The 20,484-nt window shown below is 56.1% G+C and overlaps 1 protein-coding gene across 3 annotated transcripts in view; it reads left to right on the top strand.

Moving 5' to 3' along the window:
- Window positions 1–20,484, top strand: part of SSBP3 (single stranded DNA binding protein 3) — a 162,129-nt gene that overhangs the window by 139,211 nt on the left and 2,434 nt on the right. For all 3 annotated transcript variants that reach the window (XM_044770858.2, XM_044770860.2, XM_044770859.2), the window contains 10 exons: window positions 1,999–2,065; window positions 2,174–2,250; window positions 9,369–9,433; window positions 10,113–10,161; window positions 10,767–10,802; window positions 11,303–11,357; window positions 12,628–12,698; window positions 19,793–19,871; window positions 20,117–20,145; window positions 20,282–20,383. In XM_044770858.2, the coding sequence (XP_044626793.1) occupies window positions 1,999–2,065; window positions 2,174–2,250; window positions 9,369–9,433; window positions 10,113–10,161; window positions 10,767–10,802; window positions 11,303–11,357; window positions 12,628–12,698; window positions 19,793–19,871; window positions 20,117–20,145; window positions 20,282–20,383 (630 nt within the window). The remainder of the gene's footprint in view (window positions 1–1,998; window positions 2,066–2,173; window positions 2,251–9,368; window positions 9,434–10,112; window positions 10,162–10,766; window positions 10,803–11,302; window positions 11,358–12,627; window positions 12,699–19,792; window positions 19,872–20,116; window positions 20,146–20,281; window positions 20,384–20,484) is intronic.

Here is a 20,484-nt window from a genome sequence, read left to right on the forward strand (position 1 = left end):
AGGCAGCTGAGGGACCGTGCAGACACTGCTGGGATTCGTCTGTTCTCTGGGCAGACTCTTCCTGCGCCTGCCCCACATACTGTAGGAGAGGCACCGGCCCACTTCCAGGAGCCCGTGGGACAGCCCCAGAGAGAGCGTCTCTCTCTCCAGCAGGCCCTGAGGGTGTGTGCGCGGCACATGCTTGCAGTTCCATATACGAGCCATTATTTTTCTAGTTTCTTATATTTGAGGCCTTCAACTTTCTCAGTGTGAGACCTCTTTTCCCTGGTCACTGTGCACCCACCTTCTCTGTAGAGGAGGCCCAGGCTTCCCTGTCTCCTCTCAGGGTCACCCCATGAGAGGAGGAGGGATGTGACTCTGGGCGCCCTCTGGGCAGCCCAGCTCTGCTCGTGAGTCCTGACACACAGCGGGGTTAGGGGAACCCAAGCAGGAGCTTCCTGCGAGAAGTGGTGGTCAACACTGGGCTACCTGGAGAGGGAGCAGTTGCTTGACCCCCATGGCCACTCCATCAGGATTAGATGGGAGCATTCCATGACCTGGAGGGTCCCCTGTCCACCTCAACATCCTGGGAGCCCCCAAACCAGACCCTCAGAGGCAGGCTTTCCCCTGTCCTCCCAGAGTCCTGTAACCAGGCTCTGGAAATATCCCGAACCCCCAAGTGGACAGACACACAGCAGCAGCCAGGTGATTCAGAGCTTGGGAACTTGGGAAGAGGAAGCAGGGCTGGGAGAAAGCGAGAGGTCAGAGCAGCTAAGACCCGGGGGCTGGAGAGACAGACTCAGCACCCAGGCAGATGGGAACGGCAGGTGCCAACCAGATGCCACTCGGTGAATGTCAGGTCCTCCCCAGGCTTATGTGGCCCTCCTGTCAGCCTCCCCAACCCTGGGCACATCACATACCCCATTCTGAAGCTCCACAGTACAACTTGTCTCTTCAGTTCCCGGCACCTCGTTCCAGAACCAGTTTGGAGTTCACTTTTGGGCCAAAGGCAGACCAGCTGCCCCGTCTGCCGTCCCCACTGCAGTGGCCAGGGCTGGGGGACCCTTGGCGGCTGGGGTCGGGTCCCTGCCACAGGTGCACAGCCTCTGAGAAGTGCTGGCACCTGCGCTTTCATCAAGGCTTTCGTCTCAAAGCCAAGGGCCACGCGTAGGCCTGAGGCGTGGGGTTCTGGAAGCAGGCTTTTCCCCCAGCTCTGCTTCTCTTTTTTCGAATGGCAGCTGAAATAACTTCAGTCCTAAGTAAATCACCTCCAATAGGTTTTCACAGCCGGCGTCCCAAGCGTTCACTCAGGAAACCTGTGGCGCCCTGTCCTCTCCTCCCTAGGAGTACTCACAGCAGCACCTGCCGCTCGCACCAGGCTTTAGGGAGCAGGTTCGCCTTCAGCATCCTGCTCGCCCCTCTCCTAGAGGCCGCCTCTCCATCCCCAGGGGCCAGAAGGTGGCATTTCACGTGGTAAAGAAGACGGGGAGTCAGGAGTCCTGAGTGCTCATCCTGGCTCTGCCAGGAGGCGACTGGCGGCAGTTGGCCTCTGGGCCTCAGTGTCCCCATCTGGATCTCAAAGGCTGCCTCCTCCCCTTTAAAAAGGACCTCCCATAGTGGGATTCTAGCTGGTGGGTCTCTTGGTTCCCACAATTTGGAGGTGGGGATAAAATGAGTTATGTTCCATGAGGCAAAGGAAAGACAGGGTTTGGCTGACAGTGCAGCAGTGGGGGCGTAGGTGGTAAGAGGGAGGGCACATCCTCCCTCTGGGGGGGGGCATGGCCAGCGGCATGGCCAGAGCGTGACTGGGCGGTGGCTCCTCTCCCCCCATGAAGCCTGGCCCACCCATGCTGCAGGTTTCACTGAGACCAGCTCCAGCTGACCTCCACTCTAGGGACCTTCCCCCAGGCAGCAGGAGTGGCCTCAGGGCGGCCATGGTGGCCCCCAACGGTCAGGTGGGGAGTCGGGGCAGGCAGCTCCTGGAGCAGCCTCTCAGCTCGTGCCTCTCGTCTCTTTCAGCCTCCCGGAGGAGTTCCCGGGACACAGCCGCTGCTGCCCAATTCCATGGATCCCACACGACAACAAGGTAGAGGCGGGCAGGGCTGCCCGGCGGGGTGTCAGGAGGGGCTCCTCCTCCCTCAGCTGTCCGCCCCTGCCTCCTGCCATCTCACAGCTCACCTGTTCTTTCACACAGGGCACCCCAACATGGGAGGATCGATGCAGAGAATGAACCCTCCCCGAGGCATGGGGCCCATGGGCCCCGGCCCACAGGTAACTGCCTGTCTGTCTGTCTGTCCCTCTGCCTGGCTGTCTGTGTGCACCCGCCTTCTCTCCTCTTGCAGAGTCTGTCAGTCTTTCCTCGTCGCTCAGCTCGCAGGGGTGAGGGGAGAGGGGGTGACCAGGTCCCCAACTCCCCTCTCTGCCCATGGCTGGGCTGGCCCCACCGCAACCAGGAGCAGCCCTTCCCTGGCAGGTGTCAGGCAGAGTTGAGGGACCCCCAGGGAGCTGGGGAAGAGGGGCATCTAGGAGCCTTTGGCTGGCAGACCCTTCCATGCGAGGGGTGTGCTCGCCTGTGGTTTGCGGAATTTAGAAGGTGGGAGCTGGTGCCTGAGCAGTGGTGTGGGTCCTCCAGGAACCCCAAAGCCTCCCACGCTGGGCAGGGCAGACTTGAGCTGGCTCGAGGGTCCCAGCATGTTATGACTCAAAGGTGGGACAAATGAGTGGCAGTCCCAGCTCTGCCTGCAGCTCACCATTGTCCGTCCTGGGACAGATCCCTGTGACCTCTGTGGACCCCAGCAGGCCTCAGTTTTCACATCTGTCTGGAGGGGCTGAGTCTGTCCATGGTTCTCAGTGATGCCCTCCCAAGTGAGAGGAGGCCAGGCTGGCCAGCCTCCAGTACCCACTTCAACCAGAGCTTTTGCCCGTTTCAGATCCCAGGCTCCTGCCTCAGATTTCTTTTGACCAGAGGGATTCCATTGCCAAAAGGACAGTTTAGAAACCTCTGGAAGAAATTATTTGAAGTGCCCTATTTACCTCTTTACAGTTACAACGCAATGGTCACTCCTCGTGACCCAGCCCCAGCCCCTACAAGTACGGGGTCCCACAGGAGTTTAGGGTCATTCCTATTCTAGAACCTTCTCACAGTTGGTTCCCACTTTCTGAGATTTGAATGCAGCTCTGTGTCGTGCAGTAGCCATAGCAGAGTTTGCTGTGTTCTGCCCTCCTTGGGAATTCTCTGGAATCCGACCATCTCAGAAGCTAGAGGTCTGAGTCAGGGGAGGGTTTGTTCCCTGGTGTTCCTTCCCTTTTTTGCTGCCCTGCCTGGCTGCCCACTTGTCTCTCCCACCCCTGCTTGTCAATGTTTGGATTCTCCGGGTGCCTCCTTGGGTTTCCGGTTTCCTGGGGGTGGAGGAGCACCCCCGCTCATACACGTATGCCTCCTTTTTGTAGGGAGAGGTGTCTCCCGCGTCCCACAGTCCTCCTCTCCGTCCGGAGTTGTGTTTATGGCACACCCGGCCTGCTGCTTTCTTCTTGGTGGCGCTGCAGCATGTGTGGTGTTGAAAGATTTTTAGGGAGGTCCTTGTCTTCTGTTGGCCCCATAATCCTAAAAGGAAGCAGGCCCGCACCAATTGCAGCTCCAGTTTTGTTGGTTTTTTTCTTTTCTCAAATTCCCCAAAGCTTGTGTTTTTGCCAGCTCCTTTTAAGCCACCAGAGTGGCCGCTTCCTGCCATGAGGCATCTTGAGCTGACCCCTGCAAGGGTGCCGGCTGAGGGACCCGTGGGGGGCGGGGCGGGAGGGTCTGGAGCGGAGCCCTCCCTCTCCTGCGTCTTCCTCGGCCTCTACCGGACGTTAGAGATGCTCTTGGTGTGGAGATGGGCAGTGGCCTTGGACTTCCAGAACGTCCTGTGGCGCCTGGAAGATGCGGGTGGATGGAGCCTGGGGTGGGAAACCTTCCTGTCCTCCACTGCCCGCCCTCTGTGTTCTGGGAGGCTTAGCGGCTACGTCTGTAAAATGGAAGGGAGCCTGGTTGTAGGGCTGCCGAGAGGAGGAGGTCATTTCCTGGGGTGGCACATGGCATGGGTGGCCCCTTGGTGAGCAATCTGTGTTTTCCAACTTGGGGCTTAAAACCAGGGTGGAGGATTCTAGTTGCTTGGGTTTAGTGATTGCTTTTAGTTTCTCTTTTAGTTTTATTTTTCTGGCAGAGGCCATCAACACTTCATTAAGCCTGTAGTAATATTGAGGTTCTAGAAGCTGGGAATGGGCGTTATCACGCTGAGTGCAGAGTGTTCCGGAAGTTTAGGACTTCCTCCTGGTGTAGCGGGCGTGTCATCGTCCCTGACCAGCAGTCCGGCCACTCTGGCGGCTTTAACGAGATGAAGGTCCTGAAGCCTGAGGTCTTGCCGAAAAGGGCCTGCTGGGCCGAGTGTGGCTCTCCCGGCCTCACTGAGCAGCATATAGGGTGGAGTGTTCCCGTGGGCCCTGAGGGGTTGCCCAGAGGGGAGTGAGATGCCAGCTGACCCTCCCCGCCCCACCTACCTCGGGCTCCAAACACACCTCTCCTCACCTGTCTTTCAGTTTATTTTATCCATATGGAAACCCTGAAGTGCTTTTCCTGTCTCCCGTGCACCTCTGGGTAGGATGCAGTATTAAATTCCAGAGCCAAACCTCAGAGCAACCCAGAAGGTTTGTGTCCCCCCCGCACCCCGGTGGGGGCAGAAAGGCCTGGCATCATGGGGCACTTGGGCCTGAGCAGGGTTGGGGTGTGGGATGGATGGCAGGGTCGGGGATCAGCCGGGAGCAGGCACCGCACAGCCTGGAAGTTTTAGACCCCAAGGCTGAGGGTGGGGAGAGGGCAGGCTCTCCCAGTGGACAGGAGAGGGACGAGCTCAGAACTCAGTGCTAGAAAACGTGGTTCTGGCCTCGGCTCAGCCTGGCTGGGCCTCCAGTCCCCTCACCTGCCAAATGGGCGGCGGGGAAGGCCCTGGGGGGGCCAGGGGCTGTGAGAGACACACCTCAGACACACATGGGGCGCCTGCAAGGTGTTCCCTGGATCCCGTTCCCTCCCCAGGCCCTGGGCTCAGGGAGGGCGCCTGTTTCCGCCACAGCCCGGACTGCTAGGAAAGGTGGCCAGCTCGTGAGGCAGCCTTTAGTAAGCACCACTGCATGCACAGTGCCGTGCTGAGACCAGACACAAAGGTAGGAAACCATCAGCCTGTTATTCCAAGTGGGGAATCAGATTGCTGGTAGCCAGCGACCACTCTAGAACTTTCTGAACAAAGAACAGGCACAGTGTAGTCTTGGGGCTGCTTTACAGATTTCAAAACCAGGTGAAGTGACATTGCAGTTTTTGAGCCTGTGCCACATTATAGCCTAAATGTCACAGAGGAACCAGCAGACCAGGTATCGCCCTGCCCTTTGCCCTCAGAGCCTCAGGCAGATGTTACTCTGGTTTTGCCAAGTGGCCAGTGCCAAAAAGGAGGTGACATTTCCACTTAATTGTATTCTCTTTTAAAGAATTACTTGCATGTCGGGGTCGAGTGGGAACCCTCGGCTAAGTTGCTCAGAAGTGAATCCTATTAGAATGAGGCAATAACTGCAAGGGCTGCCGGCCAGGGTCACGGGGAGAGACTGCGACCCGCGGTGGTGCTGCGGCTTGCAGACCCCGAGGTGCCGTCCCCTGTATGGCTGGTGTTCAGGTTGGGGTGGAGCCAGCACAGCCTAGAATCAGATCGCTGTTGCGTCTTGTCTGCATTTGAGAAAGTTCAGATGAAAGATAATCCACAATCCCTGGGGACGAGCCTGTGGCACCTGGGAGAAACGGCATCTCCCTGCTGAGCCAGGACAGCCCAAGCTCAGTGCCTCTGAGCAGAGACCCCGGGAAGAGACAGAAGGATCGTGAACTTGGCTAGAGCAGCCAGGAGCTGGGTGAGGAGGGAGTGGGCCGTTGGAGGGCTCCCAGTGTGGGGTAGCCAGGCCACCGTGTGATTCGGGGGGTGGAGGACAGGACCCTGCTGCCCAGGAAACTTCCTCCACAGCCAAAAATCCACACTGACAGATCTGTCCTCAAGACTACACTGTCTTCTCCTATTTTAAGGTGAAAGAGTACGGGTGGGCCACAGGCAGCACCGGGAAAGAGCTCCTCTGGCGAGGGGCTGCAGAAAGGAGTAGCAGGCCCCAGGCCCTCCTGGCTTTAGGGGTCTTCCCAAGTCGCCATGGACCCTGCACAGGGCACAGAGCTGAGACTCAGACAGAGGGCCAGCAGGAGGGCCCTTTGTTGTCCCTGACTGTGGATCAACCCTCTCCCCAGGATCTGGGCGCCTGCGTGGGGATAGAGGCAGGGGGTGTCGCAGACAGATTGCCGTGGCTGTGGCCAGCCCAGGCCTACACCAAGGACCCCTCCCGGCCCCAGCTGCCCGGTCCCTGCGGGCAGGGAGGCAGGCACTGGGCGAAGAGAGGCTACTTCATGTGAGCTCCTGAAACCATGCTTCCAAGCCCCCCTGTCCTCTGGGGAGAGGCTGGTGTTTCTGATTTGAAAACTTTCCCCTAAACCTGACTTTTAGCCCTACTTTCCCCGCTGACTTATTGTGTGGCCTTGGGCCACTCTCTGGCCTCTCTGGGCCTCTAGCTTGTCGTCTGTGAAATGAGGAGGTGGGAGTGGCCTCCAGGGTCAGTGCCTCTGAAGGACCAAGGACCTGGGTGGGCACACTCCTCCAGGGAAGCAGCCACGCTGGCTGTCTGGGGGCTCCTGGTGGCGGGGTGGGGTCGGGAAGAGCAGACACTGCCCCCGGAGCCTCCCCGCATGGCTGCACACTGCGTGCCCAGACCTCTTTCTGGAGGGAGCACCCCCGCCATCCCCCTCACTCTGGGTGCTGTGGTGTCCTGGGCTCTGGCCAGCCCCTGGGCCGCCCCCCAACTCCTGCCCTGTGGTGCTGGCCACTGTCCTGGGGCGCCCAGCAGGGTGCAGCCACGGCCCGGGGAAGAGAGCTCTTGCTCGCTTGGGAAGAGCTTTCTGCTGGCCAGGCGAGCCTCCTGTTCCGGAGGAACCAAAGGCAGCTGAGATTGGCAGGGGATTTGGTGGCAGCCTAGGGTCAAGAGGGCCCTTTAAGGCCCGGGCTCCGGCTGCTGCAGGTGGTAGTGAGGGCTCTGGCGTCCGCTCCGCAGCTGCCGGCCGGATGCTGCAGGGCGGCCTTCCGTTTGGTGCCCCGGCGCCTGGAGGGCTGGGAGCTCTTCGTCCCCGTTTTGTGGACAAGGAGGCCCAGCAGGGGCTGCGGAGCTTCAGTGCTAGCTTGCCACAAGCATCCTGCCGAGGGGCTGGCCCTCTGCTTCCACGCCTCGGAGTTTCCATCTTTGCAGTGGGGCAGGACTGGGGTTGCTGCGGTGACGGAGGAGTGAGAGGAGAAGCCTGTAGCACAGCCTGGCCTGGGGAGCATTGTTGTCATCTGTGCAGTTTGCCCAAAGTCACTGGCATGCAGCTCGGTAGGCCAGCTCCCCCCGTGCCTCTGGTGGCTACCCCGAGGTGCCTGTCCACGAGGGGCCTGGTCCCTGCCTGTGCCAAGCCTGCCGCTGTGCCCAAGGCAGGTGCACATCCTCCCAGCCCAGGGCTCGGCCCCAAGCGGGCATGGGGGTCCTGGCTGCTGAGGGGCCTCTGCCACACCAGCTCCTGCCTCCTCACTCCGGGCCCCGCTCGCTGCCGGCCCACCAGCCTGGTGCTACCCCTGTCGTCGTCCACACCCTGTCTGGGTGTTCTTCTGGACTCCAAGTCCTCTGTGAGTGACCAAGCGGAGGAGATGGGCCCAAGGCTGTGAGGTTTGAGATGCCAGCCTGGTGCTGGCTCCGAGCCTGTCACTCCGGCTCCCGAGCCTCCTGTCCAGCCCCTCCCTCATTCTCACCAGCTGTGTGGCGTGGCCTGCAGACTGCGGGGGCTCGCAGATCCGGGTTTCAGCCCCAGCTGTGTCATTTGCTGACTGCCTTTGGGCAAGTCTTTCTCCTCTCAGACCCTCAGTCTCCTCTTCTGTAAGCTGAGAATAATACCAGCCTCTTGCTGGTGGTATAAGGACCAAACCGGAGGCTGTATATAAAGCGTTTTATGTGCTCAAAAAAGGACAGCTGATGCTGGCTGTCCCTTTGCCATCAGAATTCCACCCACTTGCTGCTGTCAGAGTCTCCTGCAAGGACAGAGCTGAAGCTTCAGCTAGGCTCACTGTGCTTTCCATCCATTCGCTTCTTCAGCCCTTCACTGATTCAGCCCCAGCCTGTGCATGGAATAAGGATGATGTCAAAATCATCAAGACACAGTTTCCATCTTCAAAAGGCACTCAGTCCAGTCAGAGAGATGAATATGTGGCCACGATCATGACCCAGTGTGATACGGGCTCGGGGGAGAGAAATTACAAGGCATTATGGGGGTAACTAGGATGGAACATTAACTCCAAGAGATGGGGCAGGGAAGGCTTACACAGAGGAGGTGCTGGGTATTGGAGGATGTGTAGGATTCCACCAGTGGCGATGGAAGGCAAGGCGTTTATTCCTGCAAAGAAAATAGCACTGAAAGCCGGGAGTTGGGGCAGCACTGGCTTGGTTGTGATAGGAGATGAACCAGCGAAGGGCCTGGGGTGCCTGATCCAGGTGCCCTGTGACCCACCCCACTCTCCCTCGGTGGGTTGCACTGAGCTGAGTTGGGACTCGGGGGGGTTTCCAAATTCCATGTAGACTCTTCTCTCAAACAGAACGGTGGTCCTCTCTAAGGTAGAAACGGAGTGTTGCTCCGGCTTCTCTAGCACCGTGCTTGTTGAGGGCCCCACGTGCTGACTTGGGAATCAGACAACTTGCTCCAGGGGTTGGGGGTGGGGGACAACCCAGACGTGGGCACAGGGGGGCGTCTGTACTTGCCAGGCCTTTGGGGTGCCTTCAGGACAACCCTTGATGGAACTTTCCTTCCCCTTCCATGTCCGGACCCAGCCCGTCCCCAGCCTGCCAGCAGGTTCTCCTCCCCGACAGTGTCCAGGGTGCTGGTGCTCGCCGGCCAGCTCTGTTCCAAGTCTGTTCCCCTCTACCCACCTGAGACCCAGGGAAGGTGCTGGCCGGCGGTGTGAGGCCAGGGTTGGGAGCGGCTTGCTTGACGTCCATAAGCTTCTGAGAGAACCATCTTGAAGTCTCTGAAGATGCATTTAAAGTTGTGACTGTCTCTCTGTGCTGGCTTGTCGCTGTGTTCCTCTCCCTTGTTTCCCATCCTCCCCACACCTTTTTGAAACAAATGACTTGTGTTTTCTCATCAGATCCTTCTCACAGACTAACCCTCTCGCTTATGTTCTGTCTGTCTGTCTGTCCCTCCTCTTCTCTCTCCGGTTCCCCTTTCCTTCTCATAGACTGATCCTTGGTTGTCATTGCAGAATTACGGCAGCGGCATGAGACCACCACCCAACTCCCTCGGCCCCGCCATGCCCGGGATTAACATGTAAGGCAAAGCCAACCCTGCCGGCCGCTCAGGGCCAGGCTTTCCCCACCCTCCGCTGCCCTTCCCCAGAGACTGGTGATCCGAGTCGTTACCAGCACCTCTCGGGACCTCAGTCTCCTCCTCAGTAAAGTGAGGGTGTTGACAATACAGTACTGAGAGCTCACCCCCATATCATGCTTACTTGTGCCCGGCATGGTCCTGAGCATGCTCCACGGACTAGCTGAGCTAGTGTTCATAATAAGCCTATGAGGCAGTTATTATCCCCCATTTACGGATGAGGTAACTGAGGCACAGAGAGGTGAAGTCACTTGCCTAGGCTCACACAGCATGAAGTAGAAGGGTCAAGATTTAAAGCCTGTACAGCTGAGCACTATTCTAGGCTTTGGTGGATCTTAACCGCTGTGCGGTGATAGGTGCCCGTGAGAATCTGGATTACCTTCCTGGGAAAACGCACACGCAGAGGACATTTGATATACCTTGCATGTAATTCATTGGAGATGGTAGATTTCTGCCCCTGGAACTACCTGTCGCTGCGCCGGCTGGCCTCTCAGGCCCGCCACAGGGCTGTGTGAGGGTGGGTGTCCTATAGTGATTTGAGCCCTCTGGCGCTGCCCCTGCTGGCACCACCCCTGGGAGTTGAGAGCACCCTTTTCAGTGTTTCCGTCTCTCCCACCCTCAGGGGCCCCGGAGCCGGCAGACCCTGGCCCAATCCTAACAGTGCTAACTCAGTGAGTACCGGGGGCGTCTGCGGGGGGCTCTGGGGTCTGGTGGTTCCTGTCTCGAGGTGGGAGGTGTCGCAGGGAGTGGAGATGCAGCGGGGCTCCACCTGGTGCCTCCAAGGAGACGCCCGCCTGTGGGTGCAGGCGTGAGAGTCACGTGCTGAGGCCATCGCACTTGGTGCTGCGCCACCCAGGTGCCACTCTGAGGGAGCTCCGAGGCGTGGACCCGCCTGGCTCCGGAGCGCTCCTGCCAGTCTCCGCTGCTCTGGCGGGGCTGGCGGCCAGCACTCTGAGGAGGGAAGTGGCTCGGCCCGGACAGTCCAGGGCAGCAGGCAGAGGGGCGGGGTGGGGCGAAGCTCCCATTCTCCCTCCCTCGCCTTCTGGAGGGCCTCCTCCCATGCCCCACGGCGCCCCCAGGCTCCCTGCTGAGGCTTTCAGGACAGTTCAGTGTATGAACCGGCCCTCCCAGGGAAACTGACCAGGTGGCTCAGTGGGTCCCACAGCCTTGCCCATCAAGGGTGAGGCTATGTCCCCCAGTGGATTTGGAAACCAAAGGGTGCTGCCTGTTGGAGGAAGTCACTCTGACACGTGGCTCTCCCACCTCTTGTTTTTAGATTCCATACTCCTCCTCATCACCCGGTACCTACGTGGTAAGTGTGTGTGGGTGTGGGGCATCGCATGTCCAGCCGCACGGGATGGGGCATGCAGGAGAGCTGCTCAGGGAATCTTCCCCTTTCAGAGCATGTTCTCAGCACAGGTGCTAGAACTTGCTGTCACTGTTCAGTTGTCTGTACCTTCTGGTGGCCTGAAAGTCCCCAAACGAGGCCTGGAGTTGAGATCCCCCTGGGGGCTGAGCAGTGGATCAGTTGGCTTCCACCACAGGCCTCTGGTTTCAGTGATGGGCGTGCGCGTGAGCGCATACAAGCACACACACAGCTGCCTCCTGTTTAAAGAAAGGAAGGGGGAGATCCAAGGCCAGTTCCCCCAAGGCTTAAATGTGGGGCTCCGTGTGGCACCGGAGGGTTTGCGAGAGCTGAATGCCGGGCTGGGCCCGGGCGAGCACTTGTGCTGACGTGGGCAGACTTGCTAGCCTCTCCCCATGTATGTCATCGCCGTGGGTTTCTGATGTCAGTTTTTATCTCATGTCCAGGGACCCCCTGGTGGTGGCGGCCCCCCAGGAACACCCATCATGCCTAGTCCTGCAGGTAAGAGGGCTTGGGATGTAGCGAGTCCTGGAGGGGCCTGGGTGCAGAGCTACTCTTGCTGAGCAGTGTGTACCCCACTGGGCATCTTGGCATCAGGGATTTCAGGGGCAGGAGGAGGCTCCTGGTGCCACCAACATGCTGTGTGGCCTCAGTCAGATCTCCTCATCGCTGGTTAACAGACGGGGCAGAGCAGGGAGGTCCCGGCACGAGGGCTCCCACTGTCAGAGAGGACCCTGTCCTGGTTGTGCGTTTCTACAGACGACTGAAGAGGGGCCTTTGGGATCTGGCACCAGGACACCATGGCATGAGGCCTCTTGGCTTCTGTTCCTCTATGTAGGAGATGCTGTCTCCATTTTTCTTTAATCAAAGGAGGACATATGTGCACACACATGGGCATGTGCGCACACACACACACACAGCGTCACAGTTGTGTTTCTTTCCCAGCTAAGAATAGCTTACCACCCGCTAGAAGGAATTCAACATACGATCCTTACCCACCCCAAAATAAAGAGTGAGAGGTAGTTGGATTTCTGCCCAAGAAATATGGTGCCCGCTTCTCACATAAACATGCGAGCTGATTTCCTAAGGAGACTTTTCTGGCTAATTAGGGAGATGGTGGGGTCCCCCTCTCCCACCCCTTTCTCAGCTCCCCATCACAGGGAAGCTGCTCAGCTGCAGGGGTGGAGCTGGCCACGACCGTGACGTTCTGGCTCCCTCTTTCTGCTGCTGCATTTTTATGAGCAGCACGACCTACATTCAGAGGCTGGGTCACATTAGACCACTCCATATGTTAGCACGTCTCCAGCCCCATCCCTGCCTCTCTCTCCTGCCCCATCAGCTTGGCAGGGTGGCCCCCAGAGAATTGGTGGTGTTTCTCTTTCCTGATTTGATTGTAGCTGCTGGGTGGGGTTGGGGAGAGCACAGGTCATGGTCTGGTGGCCCCTGCATCGTCCCTGGCAGTGTCTGGGGACCACATTTGGTTTGGGGTAGAAAGACGAAAATTTGAACCTGTATCCCCGTTTGCCGCGTCCACACTGCCATCCGGACAGCCTGCAGTTCTTCGTTTCAGGGTTGAGTGATTTTCACAGTTGAATTTTCTGTGATTAAAAACTTGGTGAATCTTCATTAAATACAAATTAGCCAGAAAATGGTGGTACTTAGAGGAAATTTTAGGTGATAAAATACAAAAGAATGAGTTCAAGTGGCACGAGTTTGTTTTAATTAAGAAATGAATTAATCACTCCAACTTCGGGTTTCCACTGTTCTACAGATTCAACAAATTCCAGTGACAACATCTACACAATGATTAATCCAGTGCCGCCTGGAGGCAGCCGGTCCAACGTAAGTCTGCTTTCTAATAATTTACATATCAGATACCATAACAAATCATAATTAACTTCATCAGCTGAGGGGAAAGCAAGTTTAATTGATTTCAGCCATTTGTTACCAAAGATGAATAAAATAAACCATCAGGAAAGTGATTAACTCTTGGGGAACTCAGTTCCCATTTCATAGCTGGCAGTGGGGGGTGGGGAGGAGGAAGGGGGTAGAGGATTCGCACCCCACCCCGGTCAGTGTGGGACACCAGGCCCCGATGCCGGTACCCCTGCTGCTCTGTATGGGGTGCTGGTGAGGGAGAGCCCCAGGCTGCAGGTGGGGTCTGGGCTGGTTGGCTGTGTCGCCCTGGGCCATCCCTCACTGTCTTGGGTCTGTTTCCCTGGCCGCGGAGCTAGGGGTGGAGGCCACAGCAGGAGCACATGGCCCATCTGGGGACCTGCCCTTGCACCTCCAGCACCTCTGGGGCCTGTGACTCTGGCACCTTGCAGCCTTTTTGTCTCTCCTTGGACAGTCCTTCGTCTAGAAGCCCCCCCCCCGCCTTCTGTGCCTGTCAAAGTTCCAACCCTCAGTGATGTTCAACTCAAATTCCACCTTTTCCGGTCCTGCTCGCCCACTCCCTCCGAGCTCCTGTGTCCCGTGTTAACGGGACTTGCCTCTGCAGCTTCGGCCTATTGCCCTCTGTCAGGCGGGAGTTCCCTGAGGACGGAGTGGGCCGACTCGCTTCCGCAGATGGCCCTTCCGCATGGGGCCCCTGGGGAGGTGAACCCCACCAGCCTCGCCCTCGGGGGCCTCAGGGTTTGGAAACGAGGCTGCCGTGTGACCAGATCAACAGTCTGTGGACTGCAGGGTCGGAGGGTGGGTTTGGCGCCGTAAAGCTGTCTGTGGCCTTTTGGGGTGCTCTGTTTGGTTTTGTTGGTTCACTGTCTGATGTGATATCCAATTCACCCCACATGCTAAACCCTGATCACAAGCTGCCCCATGCTGGACCCTGCACAGGGGTGATCCCCCACAGTCTCTGGGCAAGGGTCTTTGCCCTGCCTCCTGGGGTGTTAGAGGGGCCGTAAGCAGGGTCCTGGGGCTAAGAGGCGTGGGCACTGCATGCCACCCTGATGCTCCACCACCCCTCTCCCTTCCCTCGGAGTAGCCAGGACCTCCCTCCACCCAGCCTCATCGCCCCATCCTCTCACTAGGGTGACCAGCTGTCCAGGTTTTAGCACTGAAAGCCCTGTATCCTGGGAGACAATGTCCCAGAACGCACAAAGCCTTGGTTTCTGGCAATGGATGCAGAAGGTTGGGTGGAAAAGTATAAGATGCATACGGTGGCCTGGAAGACAGGCACTGGGAGCTGTGTTGGTGTCAGGTGGACATGGCACAGATCGCCCGCCTCCTTGGTCACTGTCACCACAGTTCCCCCAACCGTGGAGACCGGGGTTGTGACCTGTGGCTCTCAATGACGGATCATCGTGTTGCATCATGGGCAGTGACGGGGTCTACCTTTGACTCTGCCACAGGTTAACAGTGCTGCTTCGTGTCGAGATAGCGCAGGTTTCATTTTTCGCATAGTGAGTATTGTGACCATGTTCTCTAAGAGTTCAGATACTGAAAACAGGAATAACAGCGCCAGCACTAGCATGGCCCCGATCACCAGAGAAAAAGGCCAAAGGCCCGTGTTAGTTTAATGACAGGTGGGAGGATTAGAGGTTAATGACCACAGCCGGACGCACTGCGCGTACGCAGAAGGAGGAAGGGGGCGTGCAGCCGGGTGCGGAGCGCCCTGGAGGCTCAGTTGTACAGTCCGGGGTGAGATGGGCACAGGTTCTAAGTCAGCCAGAAGGTTTTCCGTTCTCCAAAGAGACACCAACACTTGGTCAGAAACAGTGGCCACTACCCTGGCTTGGGCATCCATCCCCCTTGTACGGACGCCATCGCCACGCCACCCCCTCAGGTTACATTTCCTGACGCAGAGGCCGCAGTTGATGCCTGTGGGTGAGCAGAGGGGATTTCGGTGACAAACGTGTTGGCCCTGTTCAGGGTAGAGCTGATTCTGTCGGATCTTACTGACCATCGGGTGAGCTTCCTCCAGTCCAGAGTGGGGCCTGAGATCGTGGCGGCAAGAACACGGACCCCGGGTCTGAGGACCTGTGACTTGAAAACTGGAGCTTCACATTGTCATCTGGACTTCTACGAAGATTTTAATGAAACTGCAGAAAACAAAGATTGTTGTTCGCTGGTCCAGTTACAAACTAGACTTTGTTCATGTATCTGCGCATGTGGCAGGTGGTACACAGTTAATTGGCAAATGTTGTTTAGTCTGTGAACTTCTCACCTGCTAAACGCCCCCCATGCCTCGTCCCCAGCGCTGCTGCAGGGCCGTCACCGCTTACCTCTGGTACCAGGCTTTCAAAACGAAAGGTGTTGGTCACTTGTCAGTTTGCTCAAAACACGCAGAAGCACTTCATGAGATTGGTGACTTTGTAGAAATGGAGAGAGCCTCAGACACGTGCCCACAAGGTGGCTTTCATTGTTGCTGCCCAAAGAATAGATGTAAAACCTTGGCCTGCTCTGATGTTGTCTAGGTTGGAAATACATAGAGATGAGAATGGAGAAAGGGATTACGCTAAAATAGAAATGGATGTGCTGTTTCTCCGGAACCGTGTGATGTTCTCTGAAGAGGCCACAAGGAGCCTAGATGAGGATGAGCAGACGGCACCTGACTGTTCAGAGCTGTGGCAGGAGGTGGGGGTAGTGACAAAACCTCATACGGCCAAAGTAATGACTTGTTTTTTGGAAATGAGGCTGCTTGAGAACTCAAAAAATGTCACCAGTAAGGGCAGCCAAGTTATTAAACAGGACTTTCTCAATTTCTTTATTAAAACTGTAATTTATTTGGAATCCAGCTTGGATCTCACAAGTTCAGATTACCTTTGTGCTTTAAAACCGCTGTCCCTGAGAAGGAGAGGTTTAATCGGAAACGACCTCCAGCGTGCTTGGGGACGGTTAGAAATGATGGACACCTTGGACAGGGATGGCCCATCTGATGGATTTGTGGATGCACAGGACCTACCTGACAGGGGCTGGTCTACCAAAAGCAGCCTGTAGATCAAAGTGGGTGGACACCTTTGCAGCTGGAAGCGACCTCCTACAGGTCCACAGCCTGTGCGAGTAAGGACGATCCTAAGTACCCACGTGCAGATGTTCTTGTGGAGAGGATGGTCGGCTTGGTGTCGCCACGTTGGACTGACACCAGGGTTTGTTAAGAACAGGGCAGCTAGTCAAGTGAATTTTACCTTTGACTCTGTGCTCAGCTTTACCACCACGTGGCCAAAAAGAACGATGTCCTCGAGGCTGCAGACAATTCAGAGAAGGTTTATTAGAGGAAAAGCAAGCCCTTTTGCCTTGTTGCACCCCCGAAGGCAAGATGGGTCCCCCAGCAGCTCTGCTAGAGCCCCAAGGAAACTCAGCCAGGGTTCTTACTCTTGCCATGTCTTCTCAAGCTGACACTGGCTGATCCAGAAACGCGGCCTCAGTCTGTGCCGCAAGCGTCCCCGTCAGTGCGCAGAGCGGGGAGGCTCCAGCAAGGTGCGCTGAACGATCTCCCTCGGATGGATTATCGGGACGCCTGCCCGATGACAGACACAACGCTAGCTCTTTGTGCATAAAACTTTTTATTTAATCTTAACGGGGAAGGAGAGTAAAATATCGTAGCACAGGACAGGGAGAAATGTCATTCTTTTAAATTAAATACAGGTACTCTGTTTAATCAGTCCTACCGTATTTAAGTTCTCTTTTTTAAAATCTTCCATTTATGTATTTTAAGGATATGCAGTAATATAGCCTACTAAATACCCAGTGAAGACTTACAGTTAATTAATTTTATCAGAGGAGAGAAACATTCATCTTTTTCCATATACGTCATTTATTTAACTGGTCCTCCGTGACTTGCCACTGTTAACTAGTCCTACTGTTGTTTTGTCTAAATAATAGCATTTATGTAACAGAAAAGTGAGTAATACAGAATAAACAAATGGTGCTGGGACAGCCAGGCGTGGACACGCACTGAGGGAGTGGGACGTGGACACGCACACGGAGGAAGTGGGACGGCTTCCCTGCAGCCGCATGCAGACGAGCTCCCGGTGGGCCTGAGGCCTGAATGGCACAGCCAGAGCTGGCAAGCGCTTAGTAAGAACACAGGACTCAGTCTGTGTGACCTGGGCTGCGCAAAGCCGCCTTGCCACAACGCCAGAAGCACAAGCGACCAAAGAGAGTAGATGCATTGGACTCCATCAAAATTTAAAACTTTTGTGTTTAAGAGGACGCTGTCGAGAAAGTAAAAGACAGTCCACAGAATGGAGAAGCTATTTGCAAATCATATATCTGATAAAGGACTTGAATCCAAAATATGTAAAGAACTCTTGAAACTCAATAATAATTTTTTTAAAAAAAGGACCAAGGCAGGCCGGTCCCGGGGCCCAGTGGTTAAGTTCTCGTGCTCCGCTTCGGCAGCCCAGGATTTCGCTGGTTCAGATCCTGGGCGCGGACATGGCACCGCTCATCAGGCCGTGCTGAGGTGGCATCCTACATGCCACAACTAGAAGGACCCACAACTAAAAATATACAAGTATGTACTGGGGGGCTTTGGGAGAAAAAGGAAGAATAAAATCTTAAAAGGACCAAGGATCTGAAGAGACATTTTCCCAAAGATGGAAAAATAGCCAATAAGCACATTAAAAGATGCTGAGCATCATTAGTTATTAGGAAAACGCAAATGAAAACCACAATGAGATACCACTGTACACCCACTAGGATGGCCATCATCAAAAAGACGAGTAATGACCAGTGTTTGTGGCGAGGGGAAGAAACTGGGCCCGTCATCCACTGCCGGTGCGCTGTAACATGGGGCAGCTGTGGAAGGCAGTCTGGCAGTTCTTCAAAAGGTTAAACAGTTACCATGTGACCCAGCAAATCCACTCCCGGGTATCTACCCTGGAGAAATGAAAACATTTGTACACAAATGTTCACGGCAGCATTATTCGTAACAGCCAAAAAGTGGAAACAACCTGAATGTCCACCGACTGATGAATGGAGGAGTAGGATGTGTACGGCCTCACTCTGGAAGAGCATTTGACCGTGAGAAGCAGTGAAGACTGATAACGCGCTACCACACGGATGAATCTTGGAAACCCTGTGCTGGGTGAAAGCAGCCAGCCACCAAAGGTCACACATTATTTAGTTCCATTTATATGCAATATCCAGAATAGGCAAATCCACAGAAACAAAATAAATTAATGCTTGCCTGGGGCTGGGGGTTCGAGGGAGAATGGGGAGTGACGGCTACTGAGTCCGGAGTTCTTTTCGCAGTGATGAAAACGTTGAAAAATTGATTGTGGTATGGTTGCCACTGAATGGTACACTTTAAGCAGATCAATTGTACAGTCTGTGAATTGTATCTCAATAAAGCTGTTAAAAATAATACGTAAAAAATACACAGTAAAACATAATTTAAGGTAATCTGTTTTTTCATGTATTTACGTTGAAGTAATAACACAGGTGCATAATTGTTTATTGTATTACCATGTTTTGGGATTCCTTTGGTCTGCTATGGCTGTGCCCTGGCCCAGCTCCCTAAAATGTTGGTCACCCTCGTCCTCATATAATTCGGGTTAATAAGGATGAAATTTGTTGTCAGATGGCAAAATGTGCCCCAGAGCCTAGGAACAGCCGTAGGAGGCAAGGATGCTGCACCCACAGTGTGTGCGAGTGGGTGGGGGGGGCATGAGGAAGCAGCCAGTGCCCCAGTCCTGCCCCCGCAGTCTCGTCACACCCGTCTCTACTCCAGCCACTCTGAGCTGCCAGCGGCAAGGAGGCCTCTTACTTCTGCTCAGGCAGGACCTCCGCCAGGAATGACTTCCATGACCTGTCTCTGCCTGCCCAGATTCTATCCCTCAATTATTTTGACGCTCAGTCTCTTCCTCCATGCAGCCTATTGTGATTTCTCTGCCCTCTGTCCAGTGCCTCTTTCTGAAGCTGCAGCCATGCTTTGTCTGCAGTTGCCTTTGGAACTCGGCACATCTGCCCTGTGGGGTAGTTGGGTGTCCATGGCTGTGCACTCCTCCTCCGGTCAGAGACCCAGCTGTGACTTGGCTCAGTGTCCTCAGTGCCCAGCACAGGCCAGATGCCAAACAGTCCTCCATTCTGCCACCTCCACCTCCTGTCCACTCCGACATCCGGTCTGCATCACAGAGCCTTGGCTCTTCACATGGGTTTGGTCCCTTCGTGGCCATGCAGTGTGACCTCTGGCCTTTGGCAGCTGCTTTCCTGAGGTGGCTTTGGTAGTTGCACAGAGGCCCAAGGATGAGCAGGCTGCACCTCTGGCCTCTGATCTGCCTGCACCATCGGTTCTGCGTGGGGGCCTCCCTCATGGCCCTCCCTCCAACGTGGTCCTAATCAGAGACGCCCTTCTGCCGCCACGTCCCCCCCATCGCTCAGGAGACCCGATCTCGTCTCACCTCCCGCCCCGTGAAACTTCTGCATCTCTGAGGAAGAGCTGAGAGGAGGCTAGTGTGGGGATGGGCCAGGGCCAGGCTGCCCAGCTTCTGGTCCCAGCTCCTCCATTTCCTATCTGGGAGACCTCGGGTACAGCGATTCCCACACTGTGCTTCAGTTTCCTCATCTGTAAGATGGGGGTGAAAAGCATGAGTGTTCCCTGGCCTGGCACAGTCGGTCACTCGTCCTTGTGTCTGTCTGAGGCTTGGGCTGGCGAGCCCTGCTCTCTGCACCAGGGATGGAAAGAGCCCAGGATGGGATCTGTGAGGCTTGGTTTGAGAGCTGCCTCTGTGTGGCGCTGGGTGGCCTTTGGCCAATTCCCTTCCCTCTCTGGGTTTGTTTCCTCGTGTGGTGCATAGGAATGGGCACCTCTGCCCTGCACAGTTCCGAGGGCCGGAGGTGGGGGGACACCAGCTCCAGCCTCCTAGCATTAAACGCCTGCGTGTGTGTGAGAGAGGAGCCCCCAGAGTGGAAGCTCCCTGAGGGCAGAGCTCGTGTGCAGCGGGGCGGGGACCCTGTGCGACTCAGCCGCCTTGCTCTGTGCTTCTCCCCAGTTCCCGATGGGTCCAGGCTCGGACGGCCCAATGGGAGGCATGGGCGGCATGGAGCCACACCACATGAACGGATCGCTAGGTGAGCCTGCGTCGGCCCGTCCAGCTGCACCTGCCCCAGCAGCCTTGACTGCCTTGGCTCCTGGCTCAGCTAGGCCTGGTCCGCAGCCCTGGCCATGGCTGGGCACACAGGGCGATCCTGAGAGAAAGATAGTGCCTGGGTGGAAAATTCTCTGCAGAAATAGTGTGGGGTTTGGGTGGAAGGGCTTGGAGATCCTCCATGGAAGAGCGAGCACGGAACTGAATCAGATTCTTTTTTCCTTCCAGGGTCAGGTGACATAGATGGACTTCCAAAAGTGAGTGTGTGTTCCGTGTCTCCTCCTCAACAGCACCCATCCTGTCCCACCCCTGAGACCCCTCAGAAAGCCTTTCTCCCATCCAGCTGGGCATCTCACCGGGCCCAGGGGCTCACCTCCTCTCCTCTCCCTGCAGAATTCTCCTAACAACATAAGTGGCATTAGCAATCCTCCAGGCACCCCTCGAGACGATGGTGAGCTAGGAGGGAACTTCCTCCACTCCTTCCAGAACGACAATGTAAGTGTGCCCACCGCCGCCCTCAGTTCCTCCCTGGAACATCACCCTATGTCCTGGGGTCTGGAGACTATTTAACAAGTTTCCGAGCCTCCTGGCCGAGA

Source organism: Equus asinus, chromosome 5 (genome assembly GCF_041296235.1).
Source record: "Equus asinus isolate D_3611 breed Donkey chromosome 5, EquAss-T2T_v2, whole genome shotgun sequence".
Lineage (NCBI taxonomy): Eukaryota > Metazoa > Chordata > Mammalia > Perissodactyla > Equidae > Equus > Equus asinus.